Source organism: Ursus americanus, chromosome 15 (genome assembly GCF_024610735.1).
Source record: "Ursus americanus isolate L20-20 chromosome 15, mUrsAme1.1.p, whole genome shotgun sequence".
NCBI lineage: Eukaryota > Metazoa > Chordata > Mammalia > Carnivora > Ursidae > Ursus > Ursus americanus.
This window is the reverse complement of record NC_142141.1, coordinates 2,727,932-2,751,303: the sequence shown is the minus strand read 5'-3', so window position 1 is coordinate 2,751,303 and position 23,372 is coordinate 2,727,932. Positions and strand designations below refer to the sequence as shown.

General features: G+C 55.6%; 2 protein-coding genes across 3 annotated transcripts; one reads left to right on the top strand and one right to left on the bottom strand.

Annotated features, from left to right (window-relative positions):
• Nucleotides 1-744: 744 nt before the first annotated feature.
• SNCB (synuclein beta) lies at nt 745-9,590 on the bottom strand. Of its 2 annotated transcripts, none has more exons than XM_045800851.2 (6): nt 9,306-9,590; nt 8,532-8,661; nt 5,673-5,714; nt 5,331-5,449; nt 1,756-1,845; nt 745-1,384 (listed from the first exon to the last, which is right to left on the bottom strand). In XM_045800851.2, the coding sequence occupies exons 2-6, from the start codon at nt 8,650-8,652 to the stop codon at nt 1,352-1,354; spliced, it is 405 nt and encodes a 134-aa protein (XP_045656807.1). In that variant the 5' UTR covers nt 8,653-8,661; nt 9,306-9,590; the 3' UTR covers nt 745-1,351. The 2 variants fall into 2 exon arrangements, with proteins under 2 accessions (XP_045656807.1, XP_087723924.1); XM_087867798.1 differs by lacking the exon at nt 9,306-9,590 and adding an exon at nt 8,802-8,958.
• Nucleotides 9,591-18,927: 9,337 nt separating this feature from the next.
• Nucleotides 18,928-23,219, top strand: EIF4E1B (eukaryotic translation initiation factor 4E family member 1B). The gene is made up of 7 exons (XM_087867762.1): nt 18,928-18,945; nt 19,041-19,237; nt 19,552-19,647; nt 20,367-20,430; nt 21,190-21,303; nt 21,454-21,593; nt 21,926-23,219. Exons 1-7 carry the CDS (start codon nt 18,928-18,930, stop codon nt 22,038-22,040), a joined length of 744 nt encoding a protein of 247 aa, XP_087723888.1. The 3' UTR covers nt 22,041-23,219.
• Nucleotides 23,220-23,372: the final 153 nt, after the last annotated feature.

Genomic DNA, 23,372 nt, shown 5'->3' with positions numbered 1-23,372 from the left:
AGGCCGCAATCCCTCGGGCGCCTTTCCGAGAGGGGTGGAGCACCGGTTCCCGGAGCTCTGCCTCCTTCTGAGGCAACTGCCCATTCCCCTTCCCCTTGAATGGGTCTTTCTGCGTTGGTCAGGTGTGCGCAGGGCTGTGCGCCTGTAAACGTTCCGACTGCGCGTAACACCTTCTTTCAGTGACCGCGCAGCTGGTTTCCGAGGGCTCCTCCGCGGCGCGCGTGTAACTGGGTGCGCGCGCGAGTCTGCACGTGCCGGTCAGCATGGGTGCACGCGTGTCTGCACGTGCGCGCCTGCCAAAGTGCGTACACTCGGGCTGGCGCGCAAGGGCCAGTGTACGCGCACACATGTCTGCGTGTGCTTTGTCATCCGCGCCCCTGCTCTGCGTGTGCAGAGAGGTGTGAGCCCGACCACCCCGCGCTGCAGCGGTGTGGGGCTTCCCTGGGCCTTGCACCTGCAGCGGGCGCTTTACAGTCCAGCAGGTGGCGCCCGAGGCCACCTTCACGCCTCCTAGCCAACAGCAATTCCCAGCCTGGGTATACCCTCTCCCCCGGGGTTATCGGGGGGGGGGGGGGGAGCGCAGGGGAGGATAGGAGATGGAGAAACTGAGGACCGAGGTGGTCAATCTTGTACCTGGGCAGAGGATGCCAGGCCCCAAAGAGCGGAGTGGAGTAGTCGGGGACCTGGAAGCCCGTCGGCCGCCCCACCCACCTCCCAACCCTGCCTTGCCGGTGTGGCGGCGGCTACAGACAGATTGGCTTTATTCGTGGACACGCGGAGCGGGGAGGCGCCCGGGCCCGCCCACCCAGGACACGCTCACACGAGGGGTGGGGGACTCTCCATGCCACAATCACGACACACGACGCCTGCGTTCGGACTGGGCCGGCTGAGGGCGGGGGCATGGCACAGCCTGGCTCCTGGTTTTGGCTAAAAAAAAAAGGTTCTTGGGGTCTTTGTGGGAGTGGGGTTGGAGGCTCTGGGGCTGCCCGGGGGTCCCTCAGAGAGCCTCCGTCGGGAGTGTGTTGGGGGGAGCCGTCGCTTTCTGATCTTGGTTTAAAAATACATAGAACATGCAGACATTGGACGGGATGGGGTGGGGAGGGGGCAACATAGGTGGGGCGAGGCTACCAGCCACAGCCGCAGCCCCAGCCCTGTCCACGCCCCAGGGTTGGACGCGGGCGGGTAGGACAGACAGATGGACAGACACCAACACAGGCTCCAAGGGGGCGCCTCGGAGCAAAGGAAGATCTCGTGTTTGGGGGAAAGGGGTAGAAGGACAGCCCTGGTTCTTGGGGACGGGGCAGGGGATAGGGAAGGGATTGTGCTGCTGGTGGGGGGCCCTCCTGGGCCCTTACGCCTCTGGCTCATACTCTTGATACTCCTCCTGCATCAGAGGGATGGGGGTGGAGTGGGGAAGAGCAAAAGAGGAAGGGGTTGGAGACCAAGTGGCCAGGTTCTGGCCCCGAGACTCCTCTCCCTCAAGGAGGAACAGCACATGCCCCTCTCCCTGGGCAGGGGAGGAACCTGGAAGTTGGGGACAGCTGGGACTTTCCTGGGCAGGGGTGCCTGGGGCCCAGTGCTAGGCCCCATCTGTCTTCCCTCTCTGCTGCCATCACGGAGTGCCCGGGTTCTAGAAAAGGGGGGTGTGAAGTTCCCTGGCCCAACCCTATCCTATCAGGGACCTCCCACCCCAGCTGGGGATGGTGGCAATCTTCTGGGATGCCCAAAGCCCCACCCAGCCCTGCCACCCCTCACCTGGGGCGGTTCCTCATAACTCTCCCCTTCTGGCTCCATCAGGGGCTCAATCAGTGGCTCCTCAGCAGCTTCCTGGGCCACTTCCTCTGGCTGCAGGCAGAGAAGGGACAAGGCCATGAGGGCAGCTGGGGGATACTCCCCAAATTCCTACCCTGGGAAGCTTTTGGCTGATTGGGCGGAGGCTAGGCTTTGTTGGCAATATAACCAGAATTTTTAATTAAATTTTTTATCTGGAGTGCCTTGGAAGTGGAATGAAGGTGTGAGGGGTGAAATCCCCCTAGATCACCATGAAGCTGGGAGTGGCGAGGGGAAGTGGGGCTCTCCATACCCCTCTCCCCAGTGCCAGGTAGCCTCCTGCCCTTCCGTCATTTGGACTGGATAGGATGGGGAGATAGACAGTACACTCGATCACCGATTCATCCCTACCTGCCTTGTGTCAGGCTCTGCTGGGCATCAGGACCCCAGAGATAGCCCTGGGGGCACCTCTGGGCTGGAGGGAGATGGAAGCTCTGAGACAGGGCTGGGCGGGAGCGCTGAGCCATTCCCCTGCCACCTTCCACCCATCCCTCCCCCAGGGTCCTGTGTGGCCTGGTTTCTTCAGCTGTTGCTATTTTAAGATAAGCTGGAAGCAACAGCTCATGGTGTTGCTTGGATGTGTGAGCTGAGACTCTCCCCTCCCCCCTGCATCTGCTGCCCGGACGGGAGCAGGCCAGCAGGCACACAAGTAGGGGGGCTGCCAGACACATGGCCAGCCACCTGCGGGTGAGCACGTGTATGTGCACAAACACAGGCACACACCATCAGCTGGGGTCCACGCACGGCTGCACAAAGCCACATGTGGGCTGGCACACTCCGGGACCCCAGGGGGGAACGTGTAGGTAGGGGGGATACCACCTCCCCATTTCCCACGTATAACCACTGTCCCTCCCTACTGGGCAGAGATAAGAATCTTGGGAGCCTGGGGGGCTGGCCCTGAGAAGGCCTGCCTGACCACGTCTGCGGTCTAGCTGCCTTACCCCCATCCAGGCAGCCTCAGTTCCCTCACATGACCAGTGTGGGCGGGCCCCCGGGCACACTTGCTTCCAGCTCCTGACCTGGCTCACTTCCCCCAGTGCACCGATGGATACCCCACGGCCTAGGAGGTGGGGAAACGTCAGTTTGCCCAAAGTCACCCAGTACTAAAACTTCCAGCTTGAGTGCATTGTTTGGCAACAACCTACACATCCGGAGCGGTGGCACGAGGTGTGCAGCACGGCTCATCACAGGGTGGGTGGCCCGCAGCGAGTGGGGAGAATGGCGGCACCCCCCACGCATGGCCGAAGGCCGCGCTGTTGAGCGCAAGCAGCCAGGTGCAGAAGAGCGCGCACTTCGTGATAACATGTATATGGAGTTAAAAAATACCCAACTCATCTGTGGTGACAGAAGTCAAGAAGCAATGACCCTTGGTGGGGGAGGCAGGGCCAGGACCAAGGTGAGGTGAATAAGGCACCCAGGGTGCAAATGTTAAGAAGGCCCCCACTCTCGGGACCATGCAAATGAGACCCCAGAGTGAGTGTCCCCCTCAAATTTTGTGCCCCAGGCACCTCCCTCTTCTTACCCTGGTCTGGGCCTGGGGGTGAGGGACTGGAAGGAGGTCTAAGGCAGGCTTCTGAGGGGCTGACGTTCTGTGTCTTGGTGTGAGTGCTGGTTACATGGGGGGTTGGCTCTGAGACTTTCATGGGGCTGTGTGCTTTCTGTATGTATGTTGTTCTTCAGTAAAAAGTTTACTTAAAAAACATCCCATCCTGGCCACTCATGAGCTCAGGTCAGTCACTTCTCTGAACTCAGCTGCCTCAGATGGGAAATAGCGATGGAGCCGTCTGCTCTGCAGGAGGGGAGGGTCCCACGGTAATGCACGTGAGCAGGAAGGTGGGGACACTCAGAAATGTGCACCCTAGGCTTGCGCGGGGTTCCCCATGCCCAGTAGCCCCAAAGGCTGCTGCTTAAATAGTAAAGTCCATGATACTGAGCTCCCTTGAGAGCCGAGGCTTGGGGTGTCAGAAGCGCTGGTAGGAAGGAGGAGGCCTGAGAGGAACCGTTCTGTGCAAAGGCCCCTGGAGGCTGACAGCTCAGGCTCAGATCTGGCTTTCTCTGCACCCCGGCTCCCAGCAACTCCATTGACATAAACCTGAGCTTATCTTCCCAAGCACCTTCTTAGAGAGGCAGGCAAGTCACTTCACCTCTCTGGGTCTCAGTTCCTTCATCTATAAAATGGACACATGTAGTGCCTTCTTCCCAGAGAGTGTGAAGATTCAGCGAGTTACCCCATGTACCCAGTCTAGAACATTGCCTGCCCGTACACGAGCTCAGTGAATGGGAGCAATCCCTGGAACAATGATAATAACTGGGAAGTCACATAGCTGGTAAAATCCATACACAGGACTTGAGCCAGAACTTCTGATTCAAGCCCCAGGCTTGTGACAGGGGAAAGGATCAACTGTGTAAAGAGCCTGCAGTGAAGGGTGGTCCTTGGACCCATAGCAGCAGCGTCACCAGGGTACCTATTTGAAATGCAAACTCTCAGGTCCCACCTCAGACCTACTGAATCAGAAATTCTAGAGAGGCAGCCGATGGTCTGTATTTTAACCGGGCCTCCTGATGATTCTGACGCATACGTAAGTGTTGAGAACCTGAGAACCTCTGATATACATTATATCTAATCTGTGCAAGAGCCCTCTTGTGCTCATCTTCTGTCTTACAGGCAGAGGCACGCTCAGAGATGTAGCGGACCCTGCCCAGGGTCACACAGTCAGGACGTAGTGGAGGTAGAATTCAGATCCAGCTCTGCGGCACTTCCAGGTTCACAGCTCTTACGATGCAGTGTGTCCTCATGAAGGTGCCTGCCCTCACGCACCTGGCGGTAGCCAGAACTGCTCTGCTGGGGGCGGACATGCCTGCACAAATATGCCATGCATGGCCCCGTGGCCCGCACTCGCTCATGCCTGCCTCAGGGCCTTTGCCCATGCTGTTCCTACCGCCTGAAATACAATTCTCAAAAGGCTTGCCTCATCCCTTGGGTGTCAGCCCAAATGTCACCTCATCAGAGAAGTCTTCCCAACTAAAGTAGTCCCCTGACCCCTTGACTCTCTGTCCTATCACCTGTCTTTTCTTCATAGCACGTATCCCTGTCTGAAAGCATCTTATTCATTGGTTGTCTATCTTCTCCCACCACAGCGTCAGCTCCCTGAACACAGGAACTTACTCACCGCAGCAACTCCTAGAATAATTCCTCTCTGGCACGGATACTTGTTGAATGACAAGAAAGAACGAACAACCCGTGACATGCAGACGTGGCCCAAAGTGGTCCAGGTCACACTCGCAAGCAGGATACGTGTATACAGGCAGACCTGGGTCACTGTCAGAGGGAGCACCACATCCCGACACGCCAGGGGAACTCATTCTGAGCTGAGTCTAACAGAGCCCTGTGGAACCTGAGGCAAGGGGTGCCTCAGGCTGGCTGGGGGAGGGGGAGCCTGGTGGCACGTGTACGGGTATGCCTGGCACGTGTGCGTGTGTATGGCGAGAGGATAACTCACCTTCAGATCAGTGGGGAATTCCTCCTTCTTCATCAGGCCCGTGGCTGCTGCAATGTTCCCGGCCCCAGAGAACACGGCTCCTCCCAGATGGGACGCCTGCTCCTTGGTTTTTTCAGCCACTGGAGCAGGGAGAGAATTGGGGAAGGGGGTTGGGGACCAAGGTGAAGCGGACAGAGATGTGTTTCTCTCCCGTGCGGTGTCCCGGCTGGCCCCCCTCATGGAGCACACTCTCAGATATCCTTGGGGGTGTCCTCTTCCCCCACCACCCCCCACCCTGCAGATCCCAGCCAGATCCCAGGCCCGAGGTGAGGGAAGGGGGCTGTGCCAGGGCTGGGCTGGTACCTGAGGCCACTCCTTGTACCACCCCCTCTCGAGTCTTGCTTCCTGCAGGGACAAAAAGGAGCACACATCAGGACTCTGAGCTGAGGGAGCAGAGGCTCTGGCGAGCGTGGTGGTTACGGAGCGGGCAGAGGGACCCAGTAGGCAGTGGGCATCATGGCCCCATCACTGCCTCCTCAGGCCCCCAAATTCAACAGGTGCCCCTCTCATGACTGCACTGAGCCCTCCAAACCTACTTCCCAAGGACTTTGAGTTCTCCCCCAGTGTCTGCTTCTCCTCTACCTGAAATGATAGCCACACCCTCTGGGGGATGTTGCCTGGGAGCCAGCACTGTGCAGAGCACATTTCCTTTACTTCTCAGTCCCCGGTGAGCAGGTGGGGGTGGGAGTGGGGGGTGGAACCTCAGAGGGGGGGGTGTTCCTCTGGTGCCCTCGATGCCTGACCGCCCACATCCCACCTATGGACATTCACACCCGCCAGCCCCCACTCCTCTTCTTCTCAAGACTCTTCTAACTGGGGTGTGAGTTCGTCCTTCCAGCCAAAGTGAGGAGTATCTCAGGTATATGGTGGGTCTGAGGGTGGGTCTGAGGGTGCCTGACACCCATGGCACAGGCAGGGTCTTTTCAGGAAGGTAGCTGCTGGGAAAGGCAAGATGGCCTGATTGGAGGTGGGGGGCAGAAGCCTTCAGGGTAGTGGGGAGTCTCCTATTCTGAGGATGTGGCAATGCAGACAAGAGCTGGTAGACCCGAAATGGGTAAATGGATGTCTGGGCGGGCTGAGACTGGTGGAAGGAGAGAACAGCATGGGAAAGCAGGAATCTCCCGGCTATGGCCAGCCTGACCGTAGCCAGAGACAGCTGGTGGGGGGTGCTGCATGGCACCCTGTCATTCCTCCCACAAACATTTGTTGGCACCTGCTCTGTGCCAGGTCCCAGGGCCAATGGCTCAACGTCAGATGGGGGTAAGAGAAGAGCAGATTTGGCGCCCTGGACCTTGAGTAGTGGGGAGAGGGCTTCCAGCCTCCAAGGGGTACATGGTAGGGGAGGGGCACTGCCTGGGCCTTGACAAATGGGGAGCAGGTGGATATGCAGAAAGGAGACTGGGAACGGTATCTCAGGCACAGGAAACCAGGCAGACAGGGCACAGAGAGGTGATCTTTCTGGGCCTGCGCAGAGCACATCAATGCTGTCTGTGCACCTGGAGAGACGGAAACACGGACTGAGGCAGGACTGTGAAAGCACTGAGTTACAGGCTACAGGAAGCTGAGGCTTTAACGCGTAGGAACTGGGGCCCATTGGGGGTTCCCGGGCAGCGGGAGGAGCAGGAGATGCCAAACTAAGGGGAAGGGGATACTTCGAGTCTGTTAGCAGGGAGACTGCATCAGGGTGCCAGGGATACATAGGAGTGCGAGGGCTGGGTCGGGGGAGGGAGCAGGGAGGCCAGAGCTGGGGCCTGGCAGCTGTGGGCTCAAGGCTCCACGTTATCTCCATCACCTGTGCCCTAGTTCCGGCCACCCTCATCTGCCGGCTATACTACCTCCCCACAGGCCTCGCTGCATTTGGTCTCTCCCCAGAGGCCCTAGGAACCTTTCTATACTGAAGTCAGATCACGTCAGTCCCTAGTTCACAATCTCTCTTGGCAGGTTGTAACGATCCTTTGCCTTGGCCAGCAAGGGCCCCCTCATGCGCTGCCTCTTGCCCATTTTTCTGATCTCATCCCCCACCACTGCTTCCTGCCCTCTGCTCTCCAGCCCTGTCTCCTTCAGCCCTTTTCTGCTTCCTCCAACTCCCCTCTTCCACCCAGCTCTTTTTTCTTTGGGGTTCAGCTCAAATGCTACTTTCTTTGATTACCTGACTGCAGTAGCCCCCATCCCAGCCACTTGATGTCAGATTCCACTATGGGAATGCTCTGGGTCACTATCGGGAGAGGCGGCACCTACTAGCACCTACTAGCATGGAGTAAGAAGTCAATCAATATTTTTAAAATTGCACAATCCCAAATCTGCCACAACCCTGGGCAGATTAACTAGCCCTCTTCCGCCCCCACAAAGGATAATTCTGCCTACTACACACCAGTAAGCCCTGAATCACCACAGAAATTCAGTAATTGTTAGTTTGGGGCCCTGCATCCCCTTATGCAAATGACCCTGCAGGCTCCCTCTCCTCTCACACTTAGGGTGAGAGATTTTAATCACTTCGCCTTTCTCCTCACACAGCTAGAAGCTGCAAGGAGGAGGGGCCGAGGCAATGATGGAACCACAGGCATCGGGAGGCAGGAAGACCCTAAGAGCAGTTCTGTGGTGGCCGTAGCAGGAGAGGAGGGCTAAGGTAAGGGGCAACCCGGTAACAGAAGAGGCAAAGCGTGCCAGGCGGGAGCTCTGGAGTCCGTAAAGATTGGCTCCGACTGCGGTTTCAGGTTTCAGCAGCTGTGTGACCTTGAGTGTGGTAGTTAAACCTCTGGGAACCTGGCTTTTCTTGGGCTGTGGAATGGGCCAGGGCCATGAAGTGAGGTAATGAATGTTAGGGCATTTCACACGGAACTTGGGAGAGTGGAAGAGCTCAACACCCGGTAACTAGTAACCATGTGAAGAATAAGAAAAAGGCTATCTGTTTTGACCCATGCATTGGTCCCTGGCCTTTCAGCTGAAACCCCACCCTCCCCAACTCTCTCTCCCCTCTCCCGTTCTCCCCCCCCCCCAAAAGGTTTCATCACTGACCCAGGCTTTCTTCCTGTGTCCCCGGTGACCCCTGCTGACCCCGCCCCATCTGCTGACTCATATTCTCCCGCCCAGACCCCTCTGGCCCCACTCCCTCGGAGGACACCCGAACCCTGCATAGCCCCGGAAGCCTTGCCCCTTGCCCACCGACGTAGAGGACGCCCTCCTTGGTCTTCTCCGCAGCCTCGGTGACCCCCTGCTTGGTTTTCTCCGCGGCGGCCACGACGCCCTCCTTGGCCATGGACAGGCCCTTCATGAACACGTCCATCCTGACGGCCTGGGGAGGGCGAACACACGGGCACGGGTGCGCTGGCCCCGCACCCTCACCCCAGCCCTTTCCCTGGGATGCCGGTTACCCCCTCCTCTCCCACCTGAGACCCCGGCCCCCTGCCGGGCCAGAGCCCCCTCCCGTCTTACCCCCTCCCCAGCGTGAGGCCACAGGGCCGCGACGAGTCCCGGCGTCCTTGAAACCTGGGGACGCGGGAGGAGCCACTGCCTCGGTTATCCCGGGCCCTGCAACCTGCAGCCCCGCGGAACTGGGGTGCTGGGATCAGCGCGAAGCCCTGGGGCCTGCCTGTACACACGACAGAGTCACAAGACCATACACACAAACATTCTCCACCGACACGCTCACGTGCACACACAGGACACGCAGACGTTCAAACGCGCACGGACACCCTGACACACACGAACACACGGGCGCGGGCGCACGTCCACCCCGCCACCCCGCCAGTTGCAGACACAGAGCAGCAGTCACACAAACAGCCCAGGGCGCACACGGACACGCACCTGCCGGAACCCTCTCTCCATTCTCCAGCGGGTTCCGCGTCTCTGCTCCCAGCCCCTATCCCATCCCGCCCAGTCCCCTGTCCCTCCCCAGCCCCTTCCCCTACCCCGGCGTCCGAAGAGCGGCCGCCTCACCTGGAAGCTGGGCCCGGGCTGGGGATGGAGCGGCGGCTGCGGCTGCGGCTGCGGCGGGCGGACGCAGGGGCTCGGTTAGGCCGGGCTGGGGTGGGCTCGGGGCGGATGGGGAATCGGGGCCTCGCCAGGCGCCCAGGTCGGTCGGCAGCAGGCGGGGCGCGGGCGCTGAGCCGGGACGCAGCGGTGCCCGGGCCTTCGGTGAGTCGCCAGCCACGGATCGCGCCTTGCGCTCTGCTCGCACGCTCAGCCTCCGGCTCCTGCTCCCGCTCGAGCGCTGCGGCAGCTCTGAGCTCAGCGCCCCCTCTGGCGGCCGCGCCGCCCCCTCAGCCTGACTGACAGGGGGCGGGGAGGGTGACATCTCCGCGGAGCCCGCTAGCCTCCCGGGGCAGGCCACCGACGCGTCACTGAGGACCCCTGGGCTCAGACTCGCGCCCAGCCCCCAAGAGCCTAATCGGGTGGGGGAGACAATGCGGAGCGCCAAGAGTAGGGCAGAAATGCTGCCTGCAGTTGGCTTTGGGGTTCAAATGGGTTCGAATCTCCGCTGTGCTTTTTCTTCACTGTGAGACCTTGGGCTACTCAGCCTTCCTTTTCCGAATGCCAGTTTCTTTTTCTGTAAAATAATGGATGATTCGCTCAACGAATGTTGACTGAGCGTTTAGATAGGTGCCAGGCAGGTTTGAGTCTGGAGACAGTGGAAAAGGAAACCAAGGTCCCTGCCCTTGGGGAGTTTACAATGATATGTTTGTATGTGTGCAGAAATGGGACACAGGACTGAAAACAAACGTGTCAACACTTAAACCTAAAAGGTTGTTTCAGGTTGTGATGAGTGTTATGAAAATAATGGAATGGTGATGTAACAGAATGACTGGAGGAGGGCGCTTGAGACAGAGTGCCCAGGGAAGGCCTGTGTGAGAAGGCCAGTAGGAGCAGAGACCCCAGAGAGGCACCCAGGCCAATATGGGCAAGATCCATAGAGAGGGGACTGCAAGTGCAAAGGCCCTGAGACAGGCCTATGCTTAGGAACAGATAAAAGGAAGTGCAGCAGGAGAGCCAGGAGTGGATGAGGATGTAGACAAGATCGCCTTTTGTGTGTATGGTTATGGTGGGGATTGTCAAACGGCCGTAGAATGCCAGACACACATGGGCCCTCAGTTGGAGCTATGACAGAATTATGCCCAAGAAATTATGGGATCCCAGAGGAAGGGGACTTTGACAGCTTAGGGGAATCAGGGAAGCCTACACAGAGGAGGTGACATCTATGCTAGGTCTCATGGGAGAGGTAAGCTTTTACCTGGAAGACAGGCTGGAATGGTATTTTAGGCTATGGGTGTAGCATGGGCAAAGGCACTGTGGCTGGAAATGCAGGGTGTGTAAGTGACAGGTGAGGAGGTGAGGAGGCAGCCAGACTGTGCAATGGCCCGGGGAAAAAGTGTTCATAGGCCACTCGTAGAGCTGCAAACTGGTGCATGCTTTTTGGAAGGCAGTCTGCCAATGTTTAGCAAAAATATAAAGGCATGCTCCTTTTGAGCCAACAGTTCCCCTTCCAGGGATTCATTCCTTGGATCTACTCACACAAGCGCACAAAGCCATTTGTGCAAGGATGTTCACTGCAGCACGGAAAATAATGTCCATCCGTAGGGGACTGGCAAGTTAATCATGGGACTTCCATCCCGTGAAAGGAAGAGCAGGACCTGACGTGGGGTGTATCGAGAAATGGTGTGAAGCGAGAGAGGGGGGTGCTAAACTGCAATGTGGGGAACTAGTCCGTTTTGATACATAGACACACATAGTTATGTAAGACCCCTTATACACAAATATATACATAGTGACATCTAGATTTACACAGATCACACCAGCAAGGACTTCCAAAACACTGTTCACAGTAGTTGTCCCTGGCAAATGGGGCTGAGAGCACTCAGGGAGAGAAGTTTCTACATTTTATCACCTCCCTTCTTATGCTGTCTGCTTATTTTACTTTGAATAGTATTTTACTTGTATAATTTAAAAAGCTAGCAGGGGGGATGTCTGTCATTATTTTTGGCCTCTCAGCATTGGAACTGTCCCCTTCTTATGTTCGGGGGCTCTCCTACCTTCTGAGGCCCGGCCCACCTCCCCCGCTAGGAGCTGACAGTGCTTTCCTAGCCTTGCTTGAAGCCCAGACATGTGACCTCAGCCCCAGACAGCCCAGCCCCAGACTTGGAAGCTGCAGAAGGAGGGAAGGAGGCAGTCGGCTCTGGCGAGGACAGGTGGTGTTGGTGGTAGCGGCTCCAACCAGGGACCACAGGTGGCAGTGACACTGCTTCTGGGAGCATCCGGCAGCAACAGGGCAAGCTGCGCTGTCCATGGCCAGCTGTAGCACTGGGGGAGTCTTCTAGGGTCTGCTTGGCAGTGTGATTTGGAGGATTAATCCAGGATGTGTTGTCTTCAAGGGGGACTCTCTGGCCTTCCTAGAGACTTTCTGAGCTGCCCAGTATTGGATAATAAAATCCTTATCTGCTTAAATGAGTTTTGTGACTCTCAACTAAGAACCCCAGAATGTCAAAATCAGTGTTGAAGAGGCAAGCAGGAGGGAGAAGAGGAAGAGAGAAAGGCCACATGAAGGGTGCCTGTATCTCTACTGTAGGAACCGGGAAGTCACCAAAGGGTATTAAGCACCAGGGAGACTGAAATGAGATTTGCACTTTGTGGGGCCACATGGAGGTGAACAGTTGGGCGAAGTGGGACACAGCAAGATCAGGAGAAAGCTGGAGTAGAATCCCCAGGAGGGATGATGGAGCCCGCACCAGGGAAGCCACAGTGAGGCTGGAACAGGATTGGAGGGACAGTTGGGTGTTGTTTAGGAGGTAACTTATTAGGTGTCGGGGAAGAGGGAGAGGGATGAGTTGGAAGATTTCCAGGTCTCTGGCTTGGATAGCAGGTGAGAGATGCTGTTGCAAAATGAAACAGACATTGAGGGGGCGCCTGGGTGGCTCAGTCGGTTAAGCGTCTGCCTTTGGCTCTGGTCATGATCCCAGGGTCCTGGGATCGAGCCCCGCATCGGGCTCCCTACTTGACGGGGAGTCTGCTTCTCCCCCTCCCTCTGCCTGCTGTTTCCCCTGCTTGTGCTCTCGCTCTGTCAAATAAATAAATAAAATCGAAAGAAAGAAAGAAAGAAAGAAAGAAAGAAAGAAAGAAAGAAAGAAAGAGACATTGAGGGGATGGGGCTGCTTTCAGGATAGGGTGAGGGGATGGAGAGCTTGTTTGAGGCCTAACTGGGGCCAATTCTGTGGTGCCTGATAGCCAAACTAGAGAAGGTGTCCAGCAGATAGGACATCTGAGCCTGGAGCTCGGGGAATCACTCAAGGCTGGCTTCGGGTATAGATTTGGGCCATGGTATACTTGGAAATCTTTAACATGTGGCTTTCTGAAGCAGGGAAATACCTTGATTTGTAGAAGTTGCCCACATCTGTGGTGCAAATTCTTTCTCTGTGATTGATTTCACTGTGAATGTGATGTCACAGAGCAGAGAATTGGGAAGAGATGGGCCATTTTACAGTATTTTCACCATACAGATAAAATAGGTAAGAACAATCTTAAGAGCATGGATAATAGTAAAATAATTAGGAAGCTATGTTTTGAGTATTTATTATCTGTTTTAAACATAATTTATACAACTATAAGTTTATATGATGTAATTTTCAATAACGACTTGAACACCTGGCTCACAAACTCCTGAAACTGGAATAATTGCTCTCATGAGCTGGGCTAAGGTAGCCCATTACCCCACTGGGCTTGGAGTCATTAGCATGGAGGTGGTGGCTAGAGTCATGGGGAGGATGCAATACCCAGGAGAACATGGAGAGTGACAAGGAGAGGGTCCAGAACAGAATCCTGAGGCACTGCAAACTTCATGTGTGGCCAGGGGCAGAGGACCTGGCCAAAAGACTGAGAAGGAGCAGCACGGGGAAGAGGAGAATCTGGAGAGAGTGGTAGCAGGGAACCCAAGGAAATTGGAGGACAGCTGGTTAAATGCTACAGAGGGACCAAAGTGATGAGGAGTGATGAGTCCTCAGATTCACAGCAAGTGGGCCATCAGGGACATTAACAGTAGCACAGGGGCTATGGGAGCCCAGGAGGGAAATGGCACCTCCAGAAAGCCTCCAGGAGAAAGTGACATTCAGGCTGGGTTTTGAAAGATGAGAAGGACCTTACAAGTGATGGTGAGCATTCTCGGCAGAAGATTCAACAGGTGAAAAAGTCCAGAGTGCGAAGGGAGCAGAGGACAGGTTTCATTCTGAATCTGGCAAGAAGTTCATTTGACTGCTAATACAGAAGCTTAGGCAAAGCAGGTTTTTATTCTTTTACTTAAAGAAGTCCAGTGGTAGGCAGGCCACAGTTGGTTTGATGACTTCACATTCATCAGGAACCTAGACTCCTACCTTCCTGCTCCACCATTCTTAGCATGAATTCTACCTTCAAGGTCATCTCATGGTCCAACATGGCTGCTGCAGCTCCAGCCATCATATCTATGCAGAAAGCAGGAGGGGAGGAAGTAGGGTAAAAGAGTACCTGCCAGTTGTCTGTCTCATTCACAAGGAGTTTTCAGAAGCTAACAACTGCGTATCTCCAGGCTATGCCTAGCTATAGGGAGGCTGGAAAAGTGTGGTCGTCTAGCTGGGCATATGACTTTCCAGAATCACATTATGAGAAGGGGAGAATGATTACTGAGTGGACCACTAGCATCGCTGTCACTATTTCTTTTTGCACCCAACTTTTTTATTTTGAAAAACTTCAAACCTAGAGAAAAGTTGCAAGCATGCTACAGTGAACAAAATCTTCAGAAAAGTTGCAATATGAATATAATGAATACCCAATATTCTTCACCTAGATTCACCCGGTGTTAACATCGGCTGCATTTTTCTTTGTCTCTCTTTGTACTGTCTCCAGAAGAAGGCCGTGTGGTTACTGGGCCGCCACTTTGCAGCACAACGGGTTCTTCACCCTGTGTCACACTGCTGCCCACCTCCTCCCCCTCTCCTCTTTAGGGCACAGGATGGCAGAGCCCAGGGCCCTGGGCCTCTCTCTGGCTGGGCCCTAATCCTGTGGGTTTTCTGGGACCTCCCCTCGTTTCCATCTTCTCTCCCCCAGGAAAATGGGCCTCTTCATTCCTCTCTTCCCTTCCCTCTTCCTAAGAATGTACTAAGGAGAATGGTTGTTGAAGCCTGGGGGAGGGAAGGGTGGGAGAATATGGGGAGGGGTTGGGAGAAGATCCCCAGCGGGGCAGCTGGAGCAGAAGGCATTCTCCTAAGAGGATCACGCGGATGCTGGTGATCCCAGCCCTGCCTGGGTTTTTCGAAAATCCAGATGGGTCTTTGTAACTCTGTGTGCGGTGCCTGACAGTGTGATTAAACATTTACCAACATTCCTGCTGTCCAGAAGCCTCAGGGTAGGGAGGATGACAGGCGGGCAGGGTGGGAGCTGAAGACAGAGAGAGGAGTGAATGATATTTATCGTACATCAACCACGTCCCAGGCGTGGCATCATTATGTCATTAATCCCTAAAATCAATCCTGTGAAGCAGGTATTTTTCAATCCCCCCCTTACAGATGAGGGAGCCAACACCCAAAGAGGGGAAATCATATAACCAGCCATTGGCATCTCTTCTTCTCAGTTTCTCCCGAGTGCCCACCGTGTGCCAGGCATTGTTTTAGTACGAGGTTTAGCAGAAAACAAGACCACGAAGTCCTTGCTCTTCTAAAAGTTAAATTCTAGTAGGAAGCAACAGACAGCCAACGAACTAGTGACCAAATAAGATGTTTTAGATAGAGTTGCTCACGTCCAAATCAGTGAGGTCCACCGTGCAAAATCTAAAAGGTCAGCCCTCCGTCCTCGCCCTGCCCTCTGAGGCCTTGCTAAGAGCCGGGCCCTGCTTCAGGTCCTAGAGAGCACAGCTGTGGATGAGAGAGGCCTTGGTTCTTCTGTTCTGGTAGAGGGAGGCAGCTGAGTAAAATAAATAGGTAAAATATATGGTGTGTGAGGAGGAGCTATGCTGGGAGGGGAAGCAAAGAAGAGAAAGGGCATGGAAAGTGCTAGAGTGGAGCTGAGGGCTTGAACAGTTACATACAGTAGGCAGGGAAGGCCTCACTTGAGTTAGGAATTGAGGGGAGAGCCCGTGTAAGGTCCCGAGGCAGGAGCATGTGGTCTATTTTTTATTGAAACACAGTTTGACACAAAACGTTCATTCATTTCGGGAGTACAACATAGTGATTCGACAACTCCATAAGTTACGCCTTGGAGAGTGGTCAGCTCTAGATAAGACAGTCAGGGAGGCCCTCTTTGAGAAGGCAACATTTGAAGCCAGTCCTGAAGGACAAGAAGTCAGTCATGCAAAGAGCTGGAGAGGAAATGGCAAGTGTAAAGGCCCTGAGGCAGGAGCCAGTCTGGCCTGTTGGAGGATTAGAGTGCTTGGGGCACTGGGAGGCTGGGTCATGCAGAAATCTGCAGGCCCAGAACCTGGACTTTGGGTCACATCCTGGGTGTCCTGGAGGGTTTTAAACAGAGGACTTCAGTGATCAGATTAATATTTTAAATGAGCCCTCTGAGGGAAGTGGGGGATGTTCTGTAAGGAGGAGGAAGTAGAAGCAAGGAGAATGTTAGGAGAGACTTGGGCAGTGGCTCAGGCCAGAGATGGCAGGGCTTGCCTGGAGTGGGGCAATGGGGAGTAAGACGAATGGGCAGATTCAAGATATTTTAGGAACAGTATGGTAGGATTGAGGTTCTGGAGACCATTGTGCAGAAGTCTTCCACAGATAGGCTTGGGAGGGCTTTGAGTAGGGACCAGGGCCCCTTAGGGCCAGGGGGTTTGCTCCTAGGGTCTTTCTTTAGTGACCTGACTCCAGACTCCACAGGCTGTCCCATGCTGGAAGATGTGGAAGAAGGTAGGAAAGGGGTACCGTGGCTGGCAGTGTCGTTCCATGCCAGGCTCTGGGCCAGGACTCTAAGGCAGCTAAGACCGTGCCTGGCACTTGGGGAGGGTCCTTTTCTCCCTTTTTCTCCATCCAATATAGATTTATGATCTCTCCCCAAGCCTGGCCCTCCTCCAGTGCTTCCTCTGTCCAAAATTCTTTGACACTCTTCCAATCAGGAGGTGGGAGTACATCCCTGTCTTTGAATGTGGGCCCGGGACACTAATAGAATACAGTGGACATGATGCTGTGCCAGGATTTGGGCCCAGGCCTTAAGAAACTGGCAGCGTCTGCTCCCTGTCTCTTGGGATGCCGCTTCTGGGAACCTAGCCACCGTGCTGTGAGGAAGCCAAGCGGCCGCATGGAGAGGGACATAGAGCTGTCCCAGCCAACACTCCCAGCTGAGGTTCCAGATGACAGCTGGCGTCAACTGCCCCACTGAGGGAGCAGATGACTCTAGCCCCAGCCTGGAAGCCACTCCAGCTGACGGCGCTTTGGGGCAGAGGCGAGCCGTCCCTATTGAGCACGACCTGAGTTGTAGATCTGTGAGCAAAATAGATGATTGTGGCTGTTTTAAGCCACTAAGTTTGGGGTGGTTTGTTAAGTAGCAACAGGTAGTTGGGACATTGTGGCCCACCTCTCCAGAGCCGATCCATCACCAAACAGCAGGGAGACTTCCTTCTAAACACCTGTGAAGTCCATCATGTTCTCGCCATCTTCCCTGTCACCTGGACAACTACATTAGCAACCTAATAGATCTCCTCCCACACACTCTTGCTACCACGAAGTCTGTTTCCTACACAGCAGCCCAAAGAACTTGCTGGAAAGCCCATATGATTACCTCCCCAGCCCATCTGTATCCACTTGAAGCATTCAGTGGCTCCCCATTTTCCTAAGATCAAGACCTACTATCCTTTCCTCCTTTGGCCAGCAGCCACACTGGTCTCGTTTTTTCCTTCAGTGCCCCATGTTCCTTTTGCCCCTGGGCCTTTGCACGTGCTGTTCCTGTCCCTGAGATGCCCTTCTCCATCCACCTAGTTAACCCTTGTTCATGCTTTAGGTATCAACTCAAACATCACCTCATCCATGAACTGCGTCTAGCTAGTGGTTCCTGAACAGCGTTCTTGACCAGCATCCTCAGGGAGCTTGTTAGAAATGCCAATTCTCAGGCCCAAGCCCAGGGCTAAGGACTCAGATTCTGGGGGCGGGGCCCAGCAGCCTGTTTAACAAGCAAGCAGGTGATTCTGATCCATGCGCTTGAGAACTGCCACTCTAAAGCCCCCAGTTCAGGTCATGGACTTTATCCTTTCCCATCTGCGAACTCCTTTCCTTCAGAGATTTGAGTCTGTGACTACACAGATGTTTGCAAGAGTACCTGCTGTCTGGCTCCCCCTGATAGAGCAGAGCACAGGGGCCGCTCAGTTTTGGCCCCTCACTGCCTCCTGGCACCTAGCCCCATGCCTGGCAGGGACCTGGAGCTTAGGGCATGTGGGTTGGACAGATACTGACTGTCAGCCTCCAGGTGGTCAGGGGCTTCCCTGGGTGTGGGGGGAAGAGACTGGTCCCTTTATGGATCTCAGACCCTAAAAGTGGCCAAGGGGAGGGTGAGAAATTTGGGGAGGCCTCAGCTCTAGCAGAAAAGGGTGCTATTGAGAAGGATACCCCTCCCCCCCCTGCACCCTGGGGTAGCCCTCAGCTGACTTGTATTGACCACAGCACCAGGCCCTGTGTTATGGGCTTATGCATTTTATATCACATTAATATAATGAGCTTCTGAGTTGTATATCATTAACATTCCCATTCTACAGATAAGGAAACGGAGACTTGGAGGTTCCGGTACTTGGCTGAGGTCAGGGCAGGGAGAATTTGAACCCAGGCTATGAGAATGTCGCACTGTCTCCCCCCAGCACACCCCCATCACTGCTGGGTGGAGAACACTCAGATGAGCCGGGCAGCGGGAAGCATGAGCGCAGTGGGCCAGCGGGGCCGTATGGCATCCCATTTGCCCTTCCAAAGGGCAGCCTCCGCCGCAGGGGATTGTGGACCTACAAGGTGGAGACCCCAGCATTGTGAAACCTTCCCAAATTTTCAAGAGTAGCCAAAAATGTAGATTTTTAATATTTAATCTCCCTGTTTCTAAATGATTATATACTTTAAAAAATTCAGATGCTTCCAGAAGCCAGATCAGTGCTGGTGTCAGATGACATTGGTAGCCAAATGGGGGTGGTGAATGGCAGCAGAGGCAAACACGGAGACACTCCAATGCACAAATAAGGTCTCTGACCTGGCCCTGGACACCGGCTACGTCAGAGTTGCTGCTCCTGCCCTCTCTGGGATGGTCCCACTTTAAATTCGAGGCCCATCCTCCACGGGATGTGATTGCACTAAGAGCAGATCCCTAATATTGACCCTTACCTTCGTGTGACCCAGCCGGCGGCACATGGCCAGCACAATGTGGGCAGTGGCTGGTCACACCTGTCCCCTTCCCTCCTGCCTGCATGCAGAAGGTGCTCCCTAAATGCTTGCTGATAGAATGCATAGTGCAAGCCCTTTCCCTTCTGAGCTCCCACCACACCACGCTGGCTCCTCCCCACCCCGTGCTCTGGGTGGGTGGGGTAGCACTGCTGGGTTAAAAGCCGGCAGCTGGGAGCCAACTGGGATGAAGCCTAAACTGCTGCATGGCTGCTACCAGCCCTGTAAGTCCACCTCCCTGGCCCCCGTGCAGCAAGGGATGGGGCTGGGACGGCTGGGCTGGGGCTTGCTGCTTACCCCAATTCCTTTCTTTGGTTAGGCCGGAGAGGCTGAGGGTAGAATCCAAAAGTGGGAGGAGAAAGAGGAGAAAAAGGATGAGAAAGAGGAGGCAGCAGAGTCAGTGTTGATGGCAGAGGGGCCTCTGAATTCCCCTGGGGCCCTGCTGTCCCAGAGGAGGAAAGCCCGGGATGGGTGCCCCCAGGAGGTCAAGTTGGAGTTACACCCGCTGCTGAACAGGTAAGGCAGGTTTTGTGGCCTTGCACCAGACCTTCCTCTCTTGGCCCCAGTTCCTCATCCAAGAACGGTCAGAGCTGGCATAAGACTTGGGCCCTATTGGCCCTTCTGGCCTTAACTCAACTGAGATTCTGGGTTATGTTCCCCTATCCTGCCCCAGCCTTTCAGGATAACTGACTCCATTCACCCTGGGGACCCTGTGCCCAAATCCCATCTCTTTTGTCCCTGAAGGGGCATGAATTCCCCGCCAGCACAGGTGCTGCTGGTGATGGGCCTGGGAAGGCTCTCTGCTTCCTTCTGGCTTCCCCTCCCCCCAGGTGGGCTCTGTGGTTTTTCAAGAATGACCGCAGCCGTGCCTGGCAGGACAACCTGCATCTGGTCACCAAGTTTGATACCGTGGAGGACTTCTGGGCGTGAGTGTCTGCTCCTTGCAGAGAGGGCCAGAGCCAGGAGGCTCTGAGCTGGGGATCCTTCCCAGGCCCCACCCCTCCAAGGAGCTGTTTCCTATGCAGCTCTCCCAGCTCTCCCTGGGACCTCTGAGCATTTGCTGAGGGATGGGGCTTGGTGGGTCCTGCTTGGGGGTGAGGATCCTTGGGGCTGGGATATGGGCCCTCCTGAAACCTTCTTGGGGCTTCAGGAGAGAGCCTGGGAGGTGGGAGAAGCCAGGAGTTGGCCCTGACTTTGCTGCTCCAAAGCTTGTGGTGCTGGGCAAGTTCTCCCTCTCTGAGCTTGTCTCAGCCGCAAAGGGAGGGTTAGGCTGCCTGGTCCATGGGAGATCAAGGAAAGGGATCTAAAAGGTGCCCCACAAACCCTAGGGGTGGGTGAGAGTCTGGGGCTCAGCTGGAGGGGTGCCTGAATCCTCCTCCCCCCTGCACTGGGGCTCTAAAAGCCTCCCCAGGGGTTTGGATGGTCAGGGAAGGCTCCAGGAAGGTGGGATTTCAGGGTTTGGCTAAGTAGGGATGGACTTCCAGGCAGGGGGTGAGGGGATGAGTGTGAGCAAAGTCTTGGAGGCCTGAAGGCGGGTGGAAAACAGTGGAGTCTGGAAAGAAGTTGGGGGGACAAGGCAAGTTGGAACCAGGCTGTAAAAAGTCTGGACTTTCAGCCTGGGGTGGGGGTGGGGGGCTCTCTCCAGGATGTACGGTCACATCCAGCTGGCCAGTAAGCTCTCTTCCGGCTGTGATTACGCCCTGTTCAAGGTAAGCTCTGCCTCCCCACCCCTCGGGCCGCAATCCTCCTCAGCTTCTGCGTTCCTCCCTCATGGAGAGTTGGGGGGGTGGTTTCCACAGACAGCCTTTCTCAGAGCCCAGGTGAGACTTGCAACCTGAGGGACTGCTGCACAGAAGCTTGGACAGCGTCAGACTCAAGCTGTACCTTGTAGGACATTAAAGAGTCTGGAAGGGGAGGGGGGAGAAGGGGGATCTAGGAAGGAGCACAGGTTTCTGGCCCAGCTCCTTAACTGGGGACATGCATCAGGATTGCCCCAGAACATTCTGCATCAATGTTGTCTGGAGCTCCTGACCCAGCAGGTGTGTGCGGCGCAGCCCTGCCATCCATGTTTAAAGACTCCCCCGGGTGATTTACGCCCAGCCTGGGCTGTCGGCACTCGCACACACTACAGTTGCCCCAGAGGCTTCTTAACCGCCCCCACCCCGCCCCTGCCCCGTTTAAACTCTTGCCTGAAGAGACTCAATTCAGTAAAGGAGACAAACCTACGCCTCTACAAGGCTACAAAAGGTGACCAGGGTTGAGGAGCAGAGGCTTGGGGGAGCTCATGGGAGGGCCTGGGGGGCTGAGTGGCTGGTGGTGGAACTTGCCTGTTCACAGGGGATGGAGGCAAGAGGGAACCTGGTCTGTGGAGGCTTATTTGGGGGCCAGAGCAGGGCCCCGGGAGGGGGCCGGGCCCCGACTTCCCTTTGAACAAAGGGAGGCAGGTGACTTGTCCGTCCACCTCTTAGGATGGCATTGAGCCCATGTGGGAAGACAGCAGGAATAAGAGGGGTGGCCGCTGGCTGGTCAGTCTTGCCAAGCAGCAGCGCCACAGCGAGCTGGACCGCCTGTGGCTGGAGACCGTGAGTGGGGATGGGGAGAGGAGGGGAGGGGTGGGGGGGGTCCCCCACTGGAAGAGGCCGGGCTGGGGTAGTGGCAGTGGTCTCCAGGATAGTGGGAGCACTCCCTGTGACTCAGGTGGAGGTCTCACCATCCTCCCTTTTTGGCCCCAGCTGCTGTGTCTGATTGGGGAGAGCTTTGAGGAGCATAGCCGGGAGGTGTGTGGGGCAGTCATCAACATCCGAACCAAGGGGGACAAGATAGCCTTGTGGACGAGGGAGGCAGAGAACCAGGCGGACGTGCTGCACATTGGGTGAAGTATCTCTGGCTCAGGGTCTGTTCCAGGGGAGAATGTGAGCGTGGGTGGTGGTTGGCCTGTGAGGGAGACCCTGGAACTTTCCGTGTCATCTCCCCCATCTTCCTTACCCACCTGTATGAGGGTTTGGAATCCAGATTTCAAGCTATTTCTAGCAGGACTCTTCTTTTGCATTAAAGAGTCCTGTTTTGGGTTTCCACATAGGTAAGACACACAAACAGTGATGGTGGCTGGAACCACGTAGGAGCTCTGGGCAAAGGACCCAGAGTCCCAGGTTATCTCCAGGACCTGCTGGGACTATCTCATTTCCTCTCCTCCTCATCCTCCAGGCAGGTCTACAAAGAGCGCCTGGGCCTCTCCACGAAGATAGTCATTGGGTACCAGGCCCATGCAGACACGGCCACCAAGAGCAACTCCCTAGCCAAGAATAAGTTTGTGGTGTGATGAGACCTTGGCACCACTCCCCATTCACTCCCTGCTGTGTGTGTGTGTGTGTGTGTGTGTGTGTGTGTAAGGGGGTGCTGGGCCACAGTGCTGATGCTGGGCAGGACTGGGGGGTAGAGAATGGGGTTCTCACATGTCCTTGAGTGAATATGAACATTCTTTAACATGAGTGGGGGCTCAGGCCTAGGGACAGCTCTGTGGTCGGGGAGCCAGTCTGAGGACCCAGGAAAGGTGGAGGAAAGCCCTGAGTGTCTTTGTCACTGAGTATCAAACCCATCTGAGGGGGGTTGGGGTGAGTCACTGGAGGAAGCGGAGCTCAACTGAAGGTGGCGCGGAGCTCAACTGAAGGTGGGAAGATGACAAGAGCATCCTACAGTCCAGCACTTAACTCTGTGAACCCCTGGGAAAGGGGCTGGGTGGCTTGAGGGCCAGGCTCTTCTGTTTTGTGGGGGGCCCCAAGGCCACTGGCACTCAGAGCTGGGGCTCGAGGACACGGTGTGGGAGGTGGGGGGAGGCTCTCCTCTTTGCGATCGCTCTACTTCAAGCCTTTGAGTTACCTTCTCATCAGATTTGTAGCCTTGGGATCCTACCCTGTATCTTGTACTTTCCCTCAACCAGATGTGGGTGGGTCCCTGGAGCAGAGCTCTCCATCACAAGGTTTGGAGGCTTAGAGGCAGAACCCCATTATCTCACAGACAAGGGTATCCTCTTGCCCTTTCCTCAGCTGTGGCCAGGGGTGTGTGGGCCTTGCCTGCCTCAGGGTCAGGCTGAAGTGGAGGCGGGTAGATAGATGACGCGTTGGCCCAGGAGCTGTGGACAGCGGTGGTTAGGTCTCCTCGCCCTTCTGCTTGAGTGGAGTAGCCGAACGGTGATGAAGTTTAAGCCCTTTTCTGTTCCTGTTCTAAATAAACACTTTCCAGCAAAATTAGAATTATTTTTGAGAGTTCTAAAATTAAGATTTGCCCCCCACCCCCCGCCCCCCGCAAATCTTAATCTCCTGTCCGGCCTTGAGGGGGCTCATGGGAGACCCCCAGGGCCCAATCAGGCCCAAGCTAGTACGGGGAGAGGGGTAAGACAGGAAGAGTCGGGGACAGGTTTCCTCGTCAGAGGGGTTAGAGCCAGGGGTCGGGTATATGCCTCTGGCAACGCCGAAGTGTCAGGGAGCAGCAGGCGCGGCCCTCACAAGACCCAGCTGTCATCAGGCTTGTATCTGAGCCAGTATAGATAGAGATGAATTTCCGTTGAGTGAAAAGCGCATCTGATTCGACTGACTACACTGTGAGAAAACGGCCTGCATGTGTGTTAAAATCACCATCCCTGTTGCCATCTCCA

Coding starts and splice junctions, on each gene's coding strand:
- SNCB (XM_045800851.2), bottom strand. CDS start 8,652: ATGGACGTGTTCATGAAGGGCCTGTCCATGGCCAAGGAGGGCGTCGTG. Junction 5,715..8,531: donor GGAGGGCGTCCTCTACGTCG/GTGGGCAAGGGG, acceptor TTGTCCCTGCAG/GAAGCAAGACTCGAGAGGGG. Junction 5,450..5,672: donor GGTACAAGGAGTGGCCTCAG/GTACCAGCCCAG, acceptor TCCCTGCTCCAG/TGGCTGAAAAAACCAAGGAG.
- EIF4E1B (XM_087867762.1), top strand. Junction 20,431..21,189: donor GTGATTACGCCCTGTTCAAG/GTAAGCTCTGCC, acceptor TCCACCTCTTAG/GATGGCATTGAGCCCATGTG. Junction 21,304..21,453: donor ACCGCCTGTGGCTGGAGACC/GTGAGTGGGGAT, acceptor TTTTGGCCCCAG/CTGCTGTGTCTGATTGGGGA.